The sequence below is a fragment of the Nicotiana tabacum genome, chromosome 6 (assembly GCF_000715075.1).
Source record: "Nicotiana tabacum cultivar K326 chromosome 6, ASM71507v2, whole genome shotgun sequence".
NCBI classification, from domain to species: Eukaryota; Viridiplantae; Streptophyta; class Magnoliopsida; order Solanales; family Solanaceae; genus Nicotiana; species Nicotiana tabacum.
Window position 1 is genome coordinate 150,853,736 of NC_134085.1, and position 13,887 is coordinate 150,867,622.

At 35.2% G+C, this 13,887-nt stretch overlaps 1 protein-coding gene and 1 non-coding gene across 2 annotated transcripts; one reads left to right on the forward strand and one right to left on the reverse strand.

Moving 5' to 3' along the window:
• Positions 1-228: 228 nt before the first annotated feature.
• On the forward strand, positions 229-332 carry LOC142182458 (U6 spliceosomal RNA). The gene has a single exon (XR_012711279.1). It is a non-coding gene; the product is annotated as a U6 spliceosomal RNA (small nuclear RNA).
• A 1,111-nt stretch (positions 333-1,443) lies between these two features.
• LOC107816689 (uncharacterized) lies at positions 1,444-3,665 on the reverse strand. Its single transcript, XM_016642427.2, has 2 exons — positions 2,727-3,665; positions 1,444-2,012 (listed from the first exon to the last, which is right to left on the reverse strand). Exons 1-2 carry the CDS (start codon positions 2,886-2,888, stop codon positions 1,473-1,475), a joined length of 702 nt encoding a protein of 233 aa, XP_016497913.1. The 5' UTR covers positions 2,889-3,665; the 3' UTR covers positions 1,444-1,472.
• Positions 3,666-13,887: the final 10,222 nt, after the last annotated feature.

Here is a 13,887-nt window from a genome sequence, read left to right on the forward strand (position 1 = left end):
CTCCTTGTATACACACCATCTCTCCCGTATTTTGTCGATGTGGGATTTGCCTAAGGTGTCGTATACACCCCCTTAGGGAGTTGCATAAATATCTGCAGGCACCATCGCAATGCTTTGTTTTAATTAAACAGTCGGATTCCCCGGAGCGCTGAATGCGTCGAACAGCCAACTCAGAACTGGTGCGGACAAGGGGAATCCGATTGTTTAATTAAAACAACGTATTGTGATGGTTCCTTCGAGGACATTCAAAAAAAATTGGAATGATATAAAGAAATTAGCATGGCCCCTACGCAAGGATGACACACACAAATTGAGAAATGGTTCAAATTTTTAAAGAGAGATGGTGAGTATACAAGTAGACATGCCTTAGACCCTAGTGACGCGTTTTAAACCCGTGAGGACCTAGATCCAGAGCGGACAGTATCACTAGCGGTCTGGGCTGTTACATATAGTATCCGAGCCACTTCGCGTGCAACCTTGAATGGTGGTAGGACAAACCTCAACAAGGACGCTGAGTCCCTAAGGGGGTGTATGTGACACCCTAGGCAAATCCCACATCAACAAAATACGAGAGATGATAGGTATATAAGTAGACAGGCCTTAAACCCTAGTGACGCATTTTAAACCCGTGAGGACGTAAATCCAGAACGAATAATATCACTAGCAAGCTGGACTGTTACATATTTCCTCTTCAAGTGAGATATTAATGACAATGCACCTTCTTCCCGTAATAGGTATATTTGAAGTAAAATAATCACCCGCTCCGTTTAAAAAAGATTGACACTATTTTCTTATTATTCCGTTTCAAAATATTGACACATTTCAAATAATAGTAAGCACTTGTAGTCACACAAATACTATAGTAAATTTAAAACCACAAATTTCAAAAGTTTACAGCCACACAAATGCTATTGCTTATTTAAGACTGCATGCCTTAAAAGTCTTCCTTGTTAAAGTTTTGTACCAAGTTAAACTAAACAATTTCTTTTAAACTGACGGAGTAATATTCCTTTCTTTTGCCCGAATTCGTTTAGCTAAATGACAAAAAAATGTGACCCCAGACGAGTTAAAAATGATAAGGACTGAAAGTGTCCTTAAGACTTGGAGCATACGTTTCGTATTCGAGGTTGTCCCATTACAATAGTATTACGGTCAAATCTATTTATAAGAGCCTCGTTTGCTATAGCGAAGTGTTATTATAAAGAATACATATTATAATATAATATTAAATTTGATTTTTATAGTGAATGATTGTTATATAAAAATATTATTATAAAAAGGTCCTGACACTATAATCCGTACTTTCAATTAAAGAATTGCAACTTGGATTGCGAATTTTTTAACTGGCACAAAACATAACAAAATTCCACATTACTGAATATGCCATTACAAAAAGTACACAAGCAGTTCAATGCAACTTTGATTGAATCTAAACTGCCCACCCCCCCCCCCCCCAAACAAAAAAAAAATTACTAAGCAGTCTGGTGGGTGTCCACATCAGTTGCTGCAACCCACCCAAAATCTGAACTACCATCCAGGAAATAAAGCATAAAAACCAGGAAAATACAGCAGAGGAACATAGGAATAGGGCCAAAGATCCACAAAAATAGAGGAAACGAAAAATAAAAAGCGCGCAGTCCAAGTGACCAGAAATAGCTGCCTCTATTCACTGTCCTCCCTACATATTCCGCCGTCACAATATGTCTTGAACAATCCAACTTCTTGTAAGGTACGTTGATAAGTATACTAGCATGACTATAATACCTGATTGATTGCACGTTAAACAAAAATGCAACCATAAAACATACCAATATAGAGAAGAATTTAATTGATAAACAAAGCTCGCTCTTATCGCCGTAAACATGAAATCCGATAGAACGACCTTTGCTTCCGCCAGTCATTAAGACGGCGATTAGAGAACTAAGCATAATAGCTGTAGATGCCAAAAGGGTTGATGCCATTATGTTGTTCCTTAACGTTTGTACTGCTAGAACCCCATTCTTCGACGCGTCCTGCAGTTACATTCATTGATTTATTAGAAATTTCAAAATAGTATGCCCTCGGTGTCAATTTATACGAAATAATTTGATTCAATACAAAGTTTAAAATTAAATGAACTCATAAAAAGTGTCATACAAATACATACAGAAACAGAAGTAGCCCGTAGTAGCATATAAAAATAGTTGGTGCAACAGTTTGCCTGAGCCGAGGGTCTCTGGAAAGAGCCTCTCTATGATGACTTTACCTGCACAAGGTAGGGGTAAGGTATGCTAGGGGACGATCTATAGCCTCAATTATAGGGCATGTGAACTCATGATCTTTCCATCAAATTAGGCATTTTATGTATGTATTTCATAGAACTGATCCAATATTATGTATTGGCACCCATGTTCCATAAATGTTGAATGTTGGACTTGGTTCAATACTTAATTATTTACTCAAAGAAACAACGATCAATTCCCACTTTACACTTTTTCCTCCTCCTTTCTTTAGTGGTGCACCCATGTTCTAGAAATATTAGATCTGCCTCTAAGCTCTGCGTACACATTACCTTCCAAGACACCACATGTGAGAATTTACATGGTTGCAACAGTTTGCATGTTGTTGTTGTGGTGCAACAGTTTCTAATTAAACACGTATACATGGTTGCATGCAACAATTATCTCTGGGGAAAAAGATTAAATGGATTGGAATTAGTAAATGTAAGGGAAATTAGACGAATTTACCTCCATCATAGCACGAACCCAGAAGTGACGATTAATGGAATTAATGCCGATGACAGTACGATTAGGGTGTTTAAGAATGCGATTAAGAAGCCATATGTGATAAGCCACCATAAATAGCAACCCTACTGGTACCAAGACGTAATCCAGAATTTCTTTCTCCATTTGAATGGAGTTTCGATTTGAAGTCAGAAATCTCTAAAGTGAATGTATCAGTCTCCACAATTCTTGTTTGGCCTTAGCTTTTTATTGTGCTGTAAATTTGGGTAATCTGATTCTTACTACTCTCATGCCTTAAATGGAGGGAGAGGGAGAGTCCAATTGTGACACGAATCTCACTACCTACCTCGGCTTTTGAGTAGTTGAATGCTGTACTGGTGCCTCGTAATTCGACTAAAAATTAATACTCCCTACCTGTCATATTAGATTAGCTACATAATTTAACTTTAATTTTTTTATTTTACTCATTCATTTTAATTAGAAGTTTTTATAGCCACACAAATGTCATGGTCTCATAAATTTTTCACCCCTTAAGTTTTTAATACCACAAGTTTTAAAATTTTTTTTTTATAAATTCTGTACCGAGTCAAATTACCTCCTCTAATATGACGGAGGGATTATCAGCAAAAGTGTAACTCTTTCGTTAATTTATTTATTCTTTTTTGACAAACAAAAGTCAGATCTAGTAGGCCTAAGAGAAAGTTCAGAGAAAAGAACAAAAAGTATATTCTTGGATCTCCATTTACTAAACTCGATCGTATAATATTTTGGTACCACTACATTGAGAGTCGTAAACCAATCTTTACGGGTGGGTGTCACCACTCCATATTGTCCTTCGTGTGTTTTTTTCAATACACTAGTTACAAAATTCATTTTAATAACATAAATCATAACAAATATATTTGACTAAGATACTCATACTTCTTTTTCTTTTTTTAATGAGTGATTGATGGCTATATATCTTCTTAGAATAATAAATAAGAAATTAAAAAATAACTAATACCTTCTTAACTTTTTAAAGTGACAAATATTTTGGATCGAATTGTTTTTTTGGGTAAAATAACAAATAAAAAGAATCGGGAATAGAATTTGGTCACGCACATAACTATTAATCGTTTATTTCAAACGTATGAGACATGGATCAAGTGGTAAAGCGATCCACAAAAAAGGTACCAACAAAAGGAAAAGAAACTATTTTCTGGTTAGTCTCACTTGTTTGCTTCCAAATTGACCCTGCCTTGAACGGAAACCCCCAGTTTTCGTTAATAAAACAAATTAGTAGTATTTACTATTGCCGTCATATCTTTTTAAGTTCAAGAATAAATAATAATTTTTGCGTCAGTGGTGTTAGATGAAAATTGATGAATGACGCCAGATAATTAATTAATGTAAACAAATCAGTGCTCTTGCTCATTTTGCATTTAGTGGAGTCATTGATGGTCACATGAAATTAGAAGTCATCCATTAATAACTTGCTTCTTTCCGTTACCAACCCATTAATGGAAACAGCTTTTGACGCAAAGTTCAATCCGTGAAAGATATTTTAAAATGTTTAATCATAAAAGAAATTTTAAATGTTTGTTCACGCCGCCTTAACCTTTTCAACATTTTTGACAACAATGCATTCAAGAGATCTTATGATGCACGTAGTACAGTTAAACTTCTTTATAACAATATTTCGTTATTATTGTCCATCAAAAAAAATTCCCTGACTTGTAGATTGTTAGCTTGCATACTTCCCCAACTCCAGTTAAGGGGCGAAACTGCAGAGAACATTTTGTAGTCGTTAGGGAAGTATTAACCACCAAAGAGAATTAAAAAACTTCATAAAACTACATAATGGGAGGAAGTCTGTACAGCAAGAAAAAGAGGAATCGCGTTTTACAATTGTCAATATGAAAGCATCAAAATAATTCTAAAACACTAAATCCAAAAACTCAATTTTCTATGAGAAGCATAGCCAAAAATAATTCTTCCAAAACCGAACAGTTTCTGGTCTAAAGGCTACCTAGAATTGTTCAGCTGGGGAACGTCGTATTCTCTGTGTTTAATATATTGTGAGTGTCACCAAGGACTATGAATGAAGTAATCACAAGATGGATAATATATAGAAATTGGCAGTGAAAGGAGGGAAGCCTGGGAAATATCACCACAATGCTTCTTTTGGTGCTTATGGAATGAAAGATAAAGATTGTTTCATAATAGTAAAAATGATGTGAAGATCCTTTTCTTATTATACTAGCATACTTTATGTAAACAGAGAATACCTTTGTTGTTGGCAAACTTGATAGATGCGCTTGTAAATGACTTGTCTTAAGTCACATAAACAACTTGTCTATGCTGGTGAGTGGTGACACTCAATGAATGACTAAACCTAAACTTTTATAACAAAAAAAATTGTACAGCACAAGCAGCTTAACATCTGTAGAGAGCTGGCTTCCAGCTACTAGCTGGAATTCTAGAAATTCTGCATCCCCTTGCCCTAAATTACAGAGGATCTGAACACAAAATCAAACAACCAAACCAGGGGAGCTGGCTGTTGTGATAAGTGGCATAAAATGACTCAACTTACTTTGAATTTAAAAAGCATCATGAATAATAGTAAAATTACACGGCAAAGAACATTAATCTGCATGGAGCATAGATGCATATGCTGCTTTTTGAATGCATATCATGTTAGGAAATATAATAGCAAGGAATCCTCTTATCCTCATAACCTGAGTATTTAATTTGTGTATTACAACTAGAGTCCAGCAGTCATCAATCATGTTAGAAACCTGTAACAGAAAGTACCGGAAGCCCCCTAAAAAAATCCAATAATTATTAGCATACCATGTTCGCTAGGAGTAAGCTAAAGCATAAAGACAAGTAATGCTTATGCTGGCAGACCAGTAAAAGAAGGGAACATAAGCAGTTACCTCAAATATTTTAGATCTCCTCAAGCATCAAAGTGCAACTCTAATATTAGAGTGGCTTCAATTCTAACATCAGCCGTTACACCTCAAAATAACTAGAGAGGGAGGAAGGATTGATGTCTTTGAAATCAAATATCACCAGTAGCAAAAATCAGACAAGACATGAGTTTTGAAATAAAAAATAGAGGGACCAAGAATGAAAGAGACTATGGGTGTGTTTGGTACGAATTGGCTTAAATGTTTTGAAAAATATTTTATTTATCAACTCATTTTCCTCCGATTTGAGGAAAATGTTTTCCTTATCAAGAGAAGGGAAAATATTTTTCAAAACTCCATCTCAACCTTACCCACCCCACCCCCTTTCTCCAAAAAAGGTTTTTTGTTTTACAAATTTCAGTTTTTCTTTTACCACCCATCCTACTACCCCTCTACCCCGCCCCCACACGCAAATAAAAAATTTACCTTAATTATTTTATTTTTTTTACAATTTCAAATTTCTGTTTTTTCGTTTTTCTGCACCCCCACACACACACATACAAAAATTTACTTTTTCTTTGTAATTTTAAATTTATGTTTTTTTTCATTTTTTTGCCCCACCCCCACCCCACCCCCTTTCTCCAAAACAAGCTTTCTTTTTCAAATTTTAATTTTTCTGTTACCACCCACCCTACTACCCCTCCACCCCACCCCCACCCTCAAAAAAAATAATTTTTTACCTTTTTTTTTGCAATTTTAAATTTCTGTTTTTTCGTTTTTCTGCACCCCCTCCCTCCCCCCTACCCGCCCGTCGCCGCCCCTGCCCCCCTCCTCCCGAATTTCTGCTTTTTTTATTTTTTTGCCCCCCCCCCCCCATCCCTTCCCGGGAAAAAATATTTTTTAAATATATTTTCAGTTTTAGTTTTTTTTTTATCTGTTTAAAGGTTCAAAATTTTACAAGTTCCAAAGTTATGAGTTCAGAGGTTTATGTATTTGGAAGTTTACGGGTTTAGAAATTATAAAGTTTACGGGTTCGAAATTCTGCGATTTCGATAGTTTAGCGGTTTGAAAGTTTATGAAATTTGTGGATTAGGAAGGTGTTGGTTTGAAAGTTTATGGCTTCATGTTTATTATATCTAAATTATTTATGAATACTTTTGAGAAGTCATTTTCCTTAATTTGCGTACCAAACACCGAAAAATAAATAAGATTACTACTTGTTTTCCAAAAAAACATTATCCGTTATACCAAACACACCCTATGTTTTCTATATTTGTTTTCAAGAAGAGGTGAAAATACTGTGCAACTTATCAAGGAAAACACAATAAAGAAAAAATGCAATGTAAACCAAATAACATGTACTCCAGATGCTTCACAGTTGAACTGTATATTTTGAATGAGAAAACAAGGAGGAAAAGATGAGTCCTCAGAAACCAATTTCAAATCAAACATCCAACTTTGGGTGGAGTGTCATTCAGCACTCGCAATATAAGCATTTATTATTGGATTCTACATATGTACACCTACATTGTTCCAATGGGATCCCCCAAGAATATATAAAACGAACCACTACAATGGGAAACAACGAACAGACTCAACCTAGTAACTAAAATAGTCATCACTAAAACCTGCAAATGACATTCTGCACCACAATAATTCAATGACAAACACATATGTGTGCAAGTGAAAGATATTATAATTCTGTCCATGAATTAGTCGTACGATCTATTCCTACTCTAATACCATATGGAGATGTGTGACTGTCTCATCTTGAAAGATTAAGCGGATAGACAGAGAACACTTCTATTTATTTAATTATACCTTCAACAGTATGAACCGTTCAACAACAACAAAACATCATTACACTTTATCAGCCAACACCGAAAATATTGTGAGTTTTCTGAAACACCCCCATTCTCCAAAGTGGAGATTAAATAAATAAAATAAGTATATTCAAAATTTAAATGCTCCATAATATTCTAGTTGCAAAACTCATATTATTTAAATTTAATTGAGGTGAATATGTTCCAAATGAGCTTTATAAAATTTAAAGCTCTCGGTATTTTAATATTAATTGAGGATCTTTTACGGGCATGTTTCGACTTGTTTGTAAGATAAAGAGCAAACTTCATTTATGGCCAGCCGTTGAAAATTAATATCATGCGCTAGCCACAAAATTGCAGTATGCATTTTATAGCCCAAAACTAATTAAAAGGCTAGCCACTGACCCAATTATCACCGAAACATAGTCCTTCCTTATATTTCAAACCCCATCTTTACACACTTCCGTCCTTCATCCAAAAACCGCTCTTCTCCAATTTCAACTCAAGTTCCAAAATAGAAAAATAAAATCTAAGATAAGAAGCAGGAATTTGAGATCTTCAATGCCATTGTACTATACATACCTAAAGCCAAGAGGATCTGGAGGACTAGGGTTTCTGATAGGGGAATTGAATCGTTGTATTTTTTTAGGTTACGTTTTCCTCATGGTGCTGTCAAGGCTTTTGTAATTGAAGCGACGACGAGTAAGTTTCCAATCTCCGATGCTGACGGGACCTCGTTCCGACAACTTTGGCTCCGACGACGGTGAAGTGTCTTCTAGTGTAGAAAATTGAGAGGTTTCTTTGTGTTGTTGTGGCCATAGCAACGGTAATGGAGCTGAAGGTTTTTGATTTATTGCATTTTGTAGGAGAACACAAAGATGGCGGAAACTAATGCATAGTCTAACTTTAGGTCTCAATTCTCTTTAATTTTTTATCTCATGGATAGTCTTCACTATACAAAAAATATACAAAATATGTACAAATAGACTTTCATTATACAAAAAATATACTAAATAGACTGTCACTATACAAAATATATACAAAACAGATTGTCACTATATAGTGAATATACACTATGATACATTAGGGATACACTAAAATATAGAGGATACACTTTATATATAAAATTTATACAATATAATAGTATATATACAATTTTTATACAACTTATATATAATTTTTATAATATACACTGAGAAATACAAGATACACTTATATATAAAATTTATACAATGTGTATATAAAATATTTAATACATTGTATATATATATATATATATATATATATATATATATATATATATATATATATTTACATATATACCCCATTAAATTCAGACCCACCATCGATACTCACTGTAAAAATTCTTCACTCACAAAATACTATTATGACAGAAGAAGAAGAAGTAGAAGAAGGTTGACTAGAAAACCCACAACTTTTGCTGTCACTCTTGTATCATGCATCGTAATTAAGTAAATCTTTCTAAGAATTGAATTAAAAAATTTGTGATTTTTCTAGATACTAAAAGAAGTTTTTCCAGTATGAAATAAAAAATAAAGAGAAAAATATAGATCTGAAATGGGAAATAGAGAAGGGAAGGAAAATAAAAAAAATCAAAGAAAGATAAAAGGAATACGAAGAAGACAAAGAAAGAAAGGGGTGAGAAAGAGGATAGGAATGAAAGTGGTAATGAGAAGAAAAATCTGTGCATTTGATAGAATGAAAGAAAGATAAAAAGGCGTGCATTGGATAGAATGAAAGAAAGATAAAAAGGCTATGATTAAATGTTGTCTTGGGAAGATAAATGCATTGGAAATAGATAATGACTACAAGTTACAAATAAATTGGGCCGAAAGGCCATTTCATGTAAGTGGGTAAAAACATAGGCTCTTAAAATTTTGAGGGCTAGGAGGGTATTTTTCTCTAAGATAAGAGCAGATATGAAGAATTACAGCTCTTGTCACTTGGCCCAAGAGGCAAGAGCCCAACCTAAAATGGCCTAGGTTTAAAGTTGGGATTTTTACCTAGCTATATTATATTGGAAACTTATTTATCAATATTCTCTATGCTTTGTAGTTTTTAATAAGTATCTAGGTTTTTCTTACATTTTGTGTAGATTTCTCCTTAAAAGGCTCTCATCTCATTATTAGTGCCTTCAATTAAGGGATTTAATTGTATCCTTTTTCCCCTTTCCTCTTCTCTCTCTTTTTTTTTTAACATCAAATTCTCTTAATCTACGCCTCCATTTTCTCTCTTTCCACCATTGGCGATAGCTTTATACTATTAAATTATCAATTGCATCGTTCTTTTGTTGGGAGACCGGACAACACTGAAAATGAAAAAATATTCAGGGATTGTATGATAACTGTATTATAATTGCATTTGAATTATATCAGATATATCAATGCGTAAAACATAATTGTATCATACTTGTATCACAATTGTATCTAGCTTGACGATGGTACAATAATATCGAAAATAATACCTGATAAAATACAAATAAATTAATATATAATTATCATATATTTGTGATATAAACTGTGAAATTTGTCATGAACTCACAACTACTCATTATTAAAATACAAATTTGATATAATCCCGAAAGTATTCTTACACAATTTTGATACAATTATGATACAACTTAAAACCGATTTTAAACTTAAATTAATACAATATCGTATTATATTTGTATTAGTATTGTATCATATATTGTTTTAGATACAAATTGCGATACAATTATGATAAAATTCTTGATTATGATACAACTTTGATCTTCATATTTTTCAAGTTTCAATTTAAAACATCCACCTAGAACCAACTCTAAACTTAAATTATGATACAATATTGTATTTTAATAGTATTAGTATTGTACCATAATTTTCTTAGGTATTGACATATCAAATACAACTCAGATACAATTATGATACATTTATCATACAATCGTAATACAATTCTGAAACTTCTTCTTCCTCGAGTTTCAATAAGAGATTCAACCTAAACCCAACTTTAAACTTAACATATCTCTCTTAAAATTGAGATATAAACTCTAAAGGATATTTTCAATCATTTTCAAGAACACCCAATCCAAAAAAATCACAAATTCGTAAAATCTGAATATCTAATTCAAAACTTCGAAGCTTTTTAATGGTATGTCAATGGCAGACCCCTCCACCTACAATTTCAGAGATAATGTTGATAGATTTGTCAATAGTTGAAGCTTTTTAATGGTTGTTGGTGGAATTGATTCAGAGAAATATATGATGCTATAATTTTAGAGAGATAATAGTTTGATTTGTATGAGAGAGAGAGAGAGAGAGAGAGAGAGAGAGAGAGAGATTAGTTGATTTGTATGAAAGAGAGGTGATGGTTTTGGGTATCAATGGGTTTCTTATGATGTTTTGTAATCCTTTGAAAAAGGAAGAGTATCTTAAATGTAGGAGGATTATGTGTAACTGATATCCTGTATTTAAGGTATGTTTCATTTCCTCCTTTTTATGATTTTGTATAAAACTAGTAAATATAGGTATATAAAGTAATTAATAAGGAATTTAAATAAATGTAGTAAATAGGTTTCTATTATAGTATAGCTAGGTAAAAATCTCATTGTAAGTTCTTATCCGATTTGTTCCAGGTTGTATAAAATTTGAAAGAAACTTTTCAACCTTTAGCCCATTATTGAAGAAACACTTATAAGGTTTCTTTTCTTTTCTTTTCTTCTTTCTTCTGTGACGACCCAAAGGGTCATTACCGTAATTCTTCCTTGTTTCGTGCTTCCGAGGCCTTGAAAACCTCGCTGTTAGTTGCCTCGATTTGTGTGCGCAGTCCGGGCACGTAGCCGGAAAGCTTTTATGTTGAAATATGCGAATTATGTGAAAATTTGATGAATTTTGATATTAATATGCATAATATTGACTTCGGTCAACATTTTGGGTAAATGGACCCGGACCTGTGATTCGACGATCCCGGAGGGTCCGTAGAAAAATATGAGACTTGGGAGTGTGCCCGGAATCAAATTTCGTGGTCCCAAGCCCGAGAAATAAATTTTTGTGTGAAATTATTTTCTGAAATTAATTAAGGAAAAGGAAGAAGAAAATTGATCAGAAAACTGTGGTATCGGGCTCGTATTTTGGTTCCGACGCCCGGTACGAGTCTTAAATATGTTTTAAGCACTATCTGTAAAGTTTGGCTAAAAACAGACGTCATATGACATGTTTCGGACTTAAAATGGGGAATTTGAGTTTTATGAAAGTTGAAAGAAAATCATGTGTTTCGAGGCTTGATCCTATGTATATGATGTCGTTTTGGAGATTTGATCGCACGAGTAAGTCCGTAAGATGTTTTCGAGATCATATGAATGTTTGGTTTGGAGCCCCAAGGGCTCGGGTGAGTTTTGAGTGGAGCCCGGGAGGTCTTAGGCTTAAAAATGCAGGTTTAGATGTTGCAGGCCCCAGTGCGGCCGCGGTCATTTCCGCGCGGTCCGCGCTGGAAATCACGCGGCCGCGGTGCTTTTCTGTGCGGTCCGCGTGGTGGAGTTCAGAGGGTCGACCAGCGCGGTCGCGCACTAAATTGGTGCAGTCCGCGCTGGGTGGGTTCAGAGAAAGCCCACTTCTTCCCTCCCTCGGCGCGACCGCGGTGCATTTCTGCACGGTCCGCGCCAGCCCCCAGCAAAAGTATATATATTCGGGACTTCAGTCATTTTTTCCACTATTCAAAAACCCAAAACCTAAGAGGCAATTTTCCAAACAACTTTTCTTCTCCAAAACCATTGATAAGTGATTTCTAACTTAATTTCTTCACTTCTTAACATCTTTTGACATGATTTCAACTTCAAATCAAAGATTTTCATGGGGAAATTGGGTGTTTTGGGTAGAACCTAGGTTTTCTACAAATTGAGAAGTTGGACCTCAATTTGGGGTCCGATTTCAAAACAAAACATATATTTGGATTCGTGGGAGAATGGGTAACCGGGTTTTGGTCCGAACCTCGAGTTTCGACCACGTGAGTCCGGGGGTATTTTTGACCTTTTTGGAAAAAACCTTGTAAAAACTATTTTTATGCATTGGGGTTAGTTCCAATAGTAATTATTAATGCATTCAAGCAATTTGTGACTAGATTCGAGCGGTTGGGTGGTGAATTCGAGGGGTAAAGCTATTCTAGAAGCGTGAGTTGAGTTTGGAGCATTCGAGGTAAGTGGCTTGTCTAACCTTGTGTGGGGGACCTTTCCCCTTAGGATGTGCTATATTTGATAATTGAAATGCCCTGTACGTGAGGTGACGAGCGCGTACTTGAGCTAATTGTTGAAAATCCGGTTTTTCCTTAAGTATTTCAATTGAGTTCTTTTCTTGTTTTATTCTACTTGTGAATTTAGCATGTTGCTAGTCTAGAAAGGCATGTTTAGTTGACTTAATTGCCTATTTGCTTAAATTGCCTGAATTGCATTATGTGAAGCATGTTAGGCTAGAAGTAAATGTTTACTTGGTACGAAATTAACGTTTAATTTAATATTCTTGTGTTGCTGCTCTGTGTTTTAAATTGGGACTACGAGTTAGATTTCTGGGAGATTCCCCCTGCACATTTACTTTGGGACTACGGGTTAGATTCCCGAGAGATTCCCCCTGCACATTTACTTTGGGACTACGGGTTAGATTCCCGGGAGATCCCGGCACATATATTGAGGATACTGAGAGATCCTCGGGATACCGAGAGATCCCTAGTACATATTGGGGATACCAAGAGATCCCTAATACATATTGAGGATACCAAGAGATCCTCGGGATACCAAGAGATCCCTGGCTTATATTGAGGATACCGAGAGATCCTCAGGATACCAAGAGATCCCTAGTACATGTCGAGGATACTAAGAGATCCTCGGGATACTTAAAGATCCCCGGTTACTTTCCTTATGGCTTGCTTTCATCATTATTTCCGTTATTGTACTCTTATTATCCTGCATAGATTCTTACTGTAGGTTCTCAATTGCACTGCTTATCTTATCCTGACATCTTTATATTTTATATAACCTCAGTAGGGCCCTGACCTTCCTCGTCACTACCCAACCGAGGTTAGGCTTGGCACTTATTGAGTACCGCTGTGGTGTACTCACGCCTCTTCTGCGCATGTTTTCATGTGCAGATCCAGGTACCTCTACTCAGGCGCACTATTAGTGAGGCAGGAGGACTACGGAGACTTCGAGGTAGATCTGTTGCGTCCGCAGACCGACGAGTCTCCCTCTTTATTCTATCTTTAGTACTTAGTTCTCTTTCCTTCCGTTTGTTAGATATTCTGGAGTTTGGAGCCTCACTATACATTTCTGTAGCCTATGTTTTCCCGTGAGTTTCCGGGTTTTGGGATTATTTTAGTCTTGAGATATTGAGTCATATATGCCGAGCGGCATTCAGTACAATTTCCTTTTTAGATAATTAAATATGGTATTCTATTTTTCCGCAATTA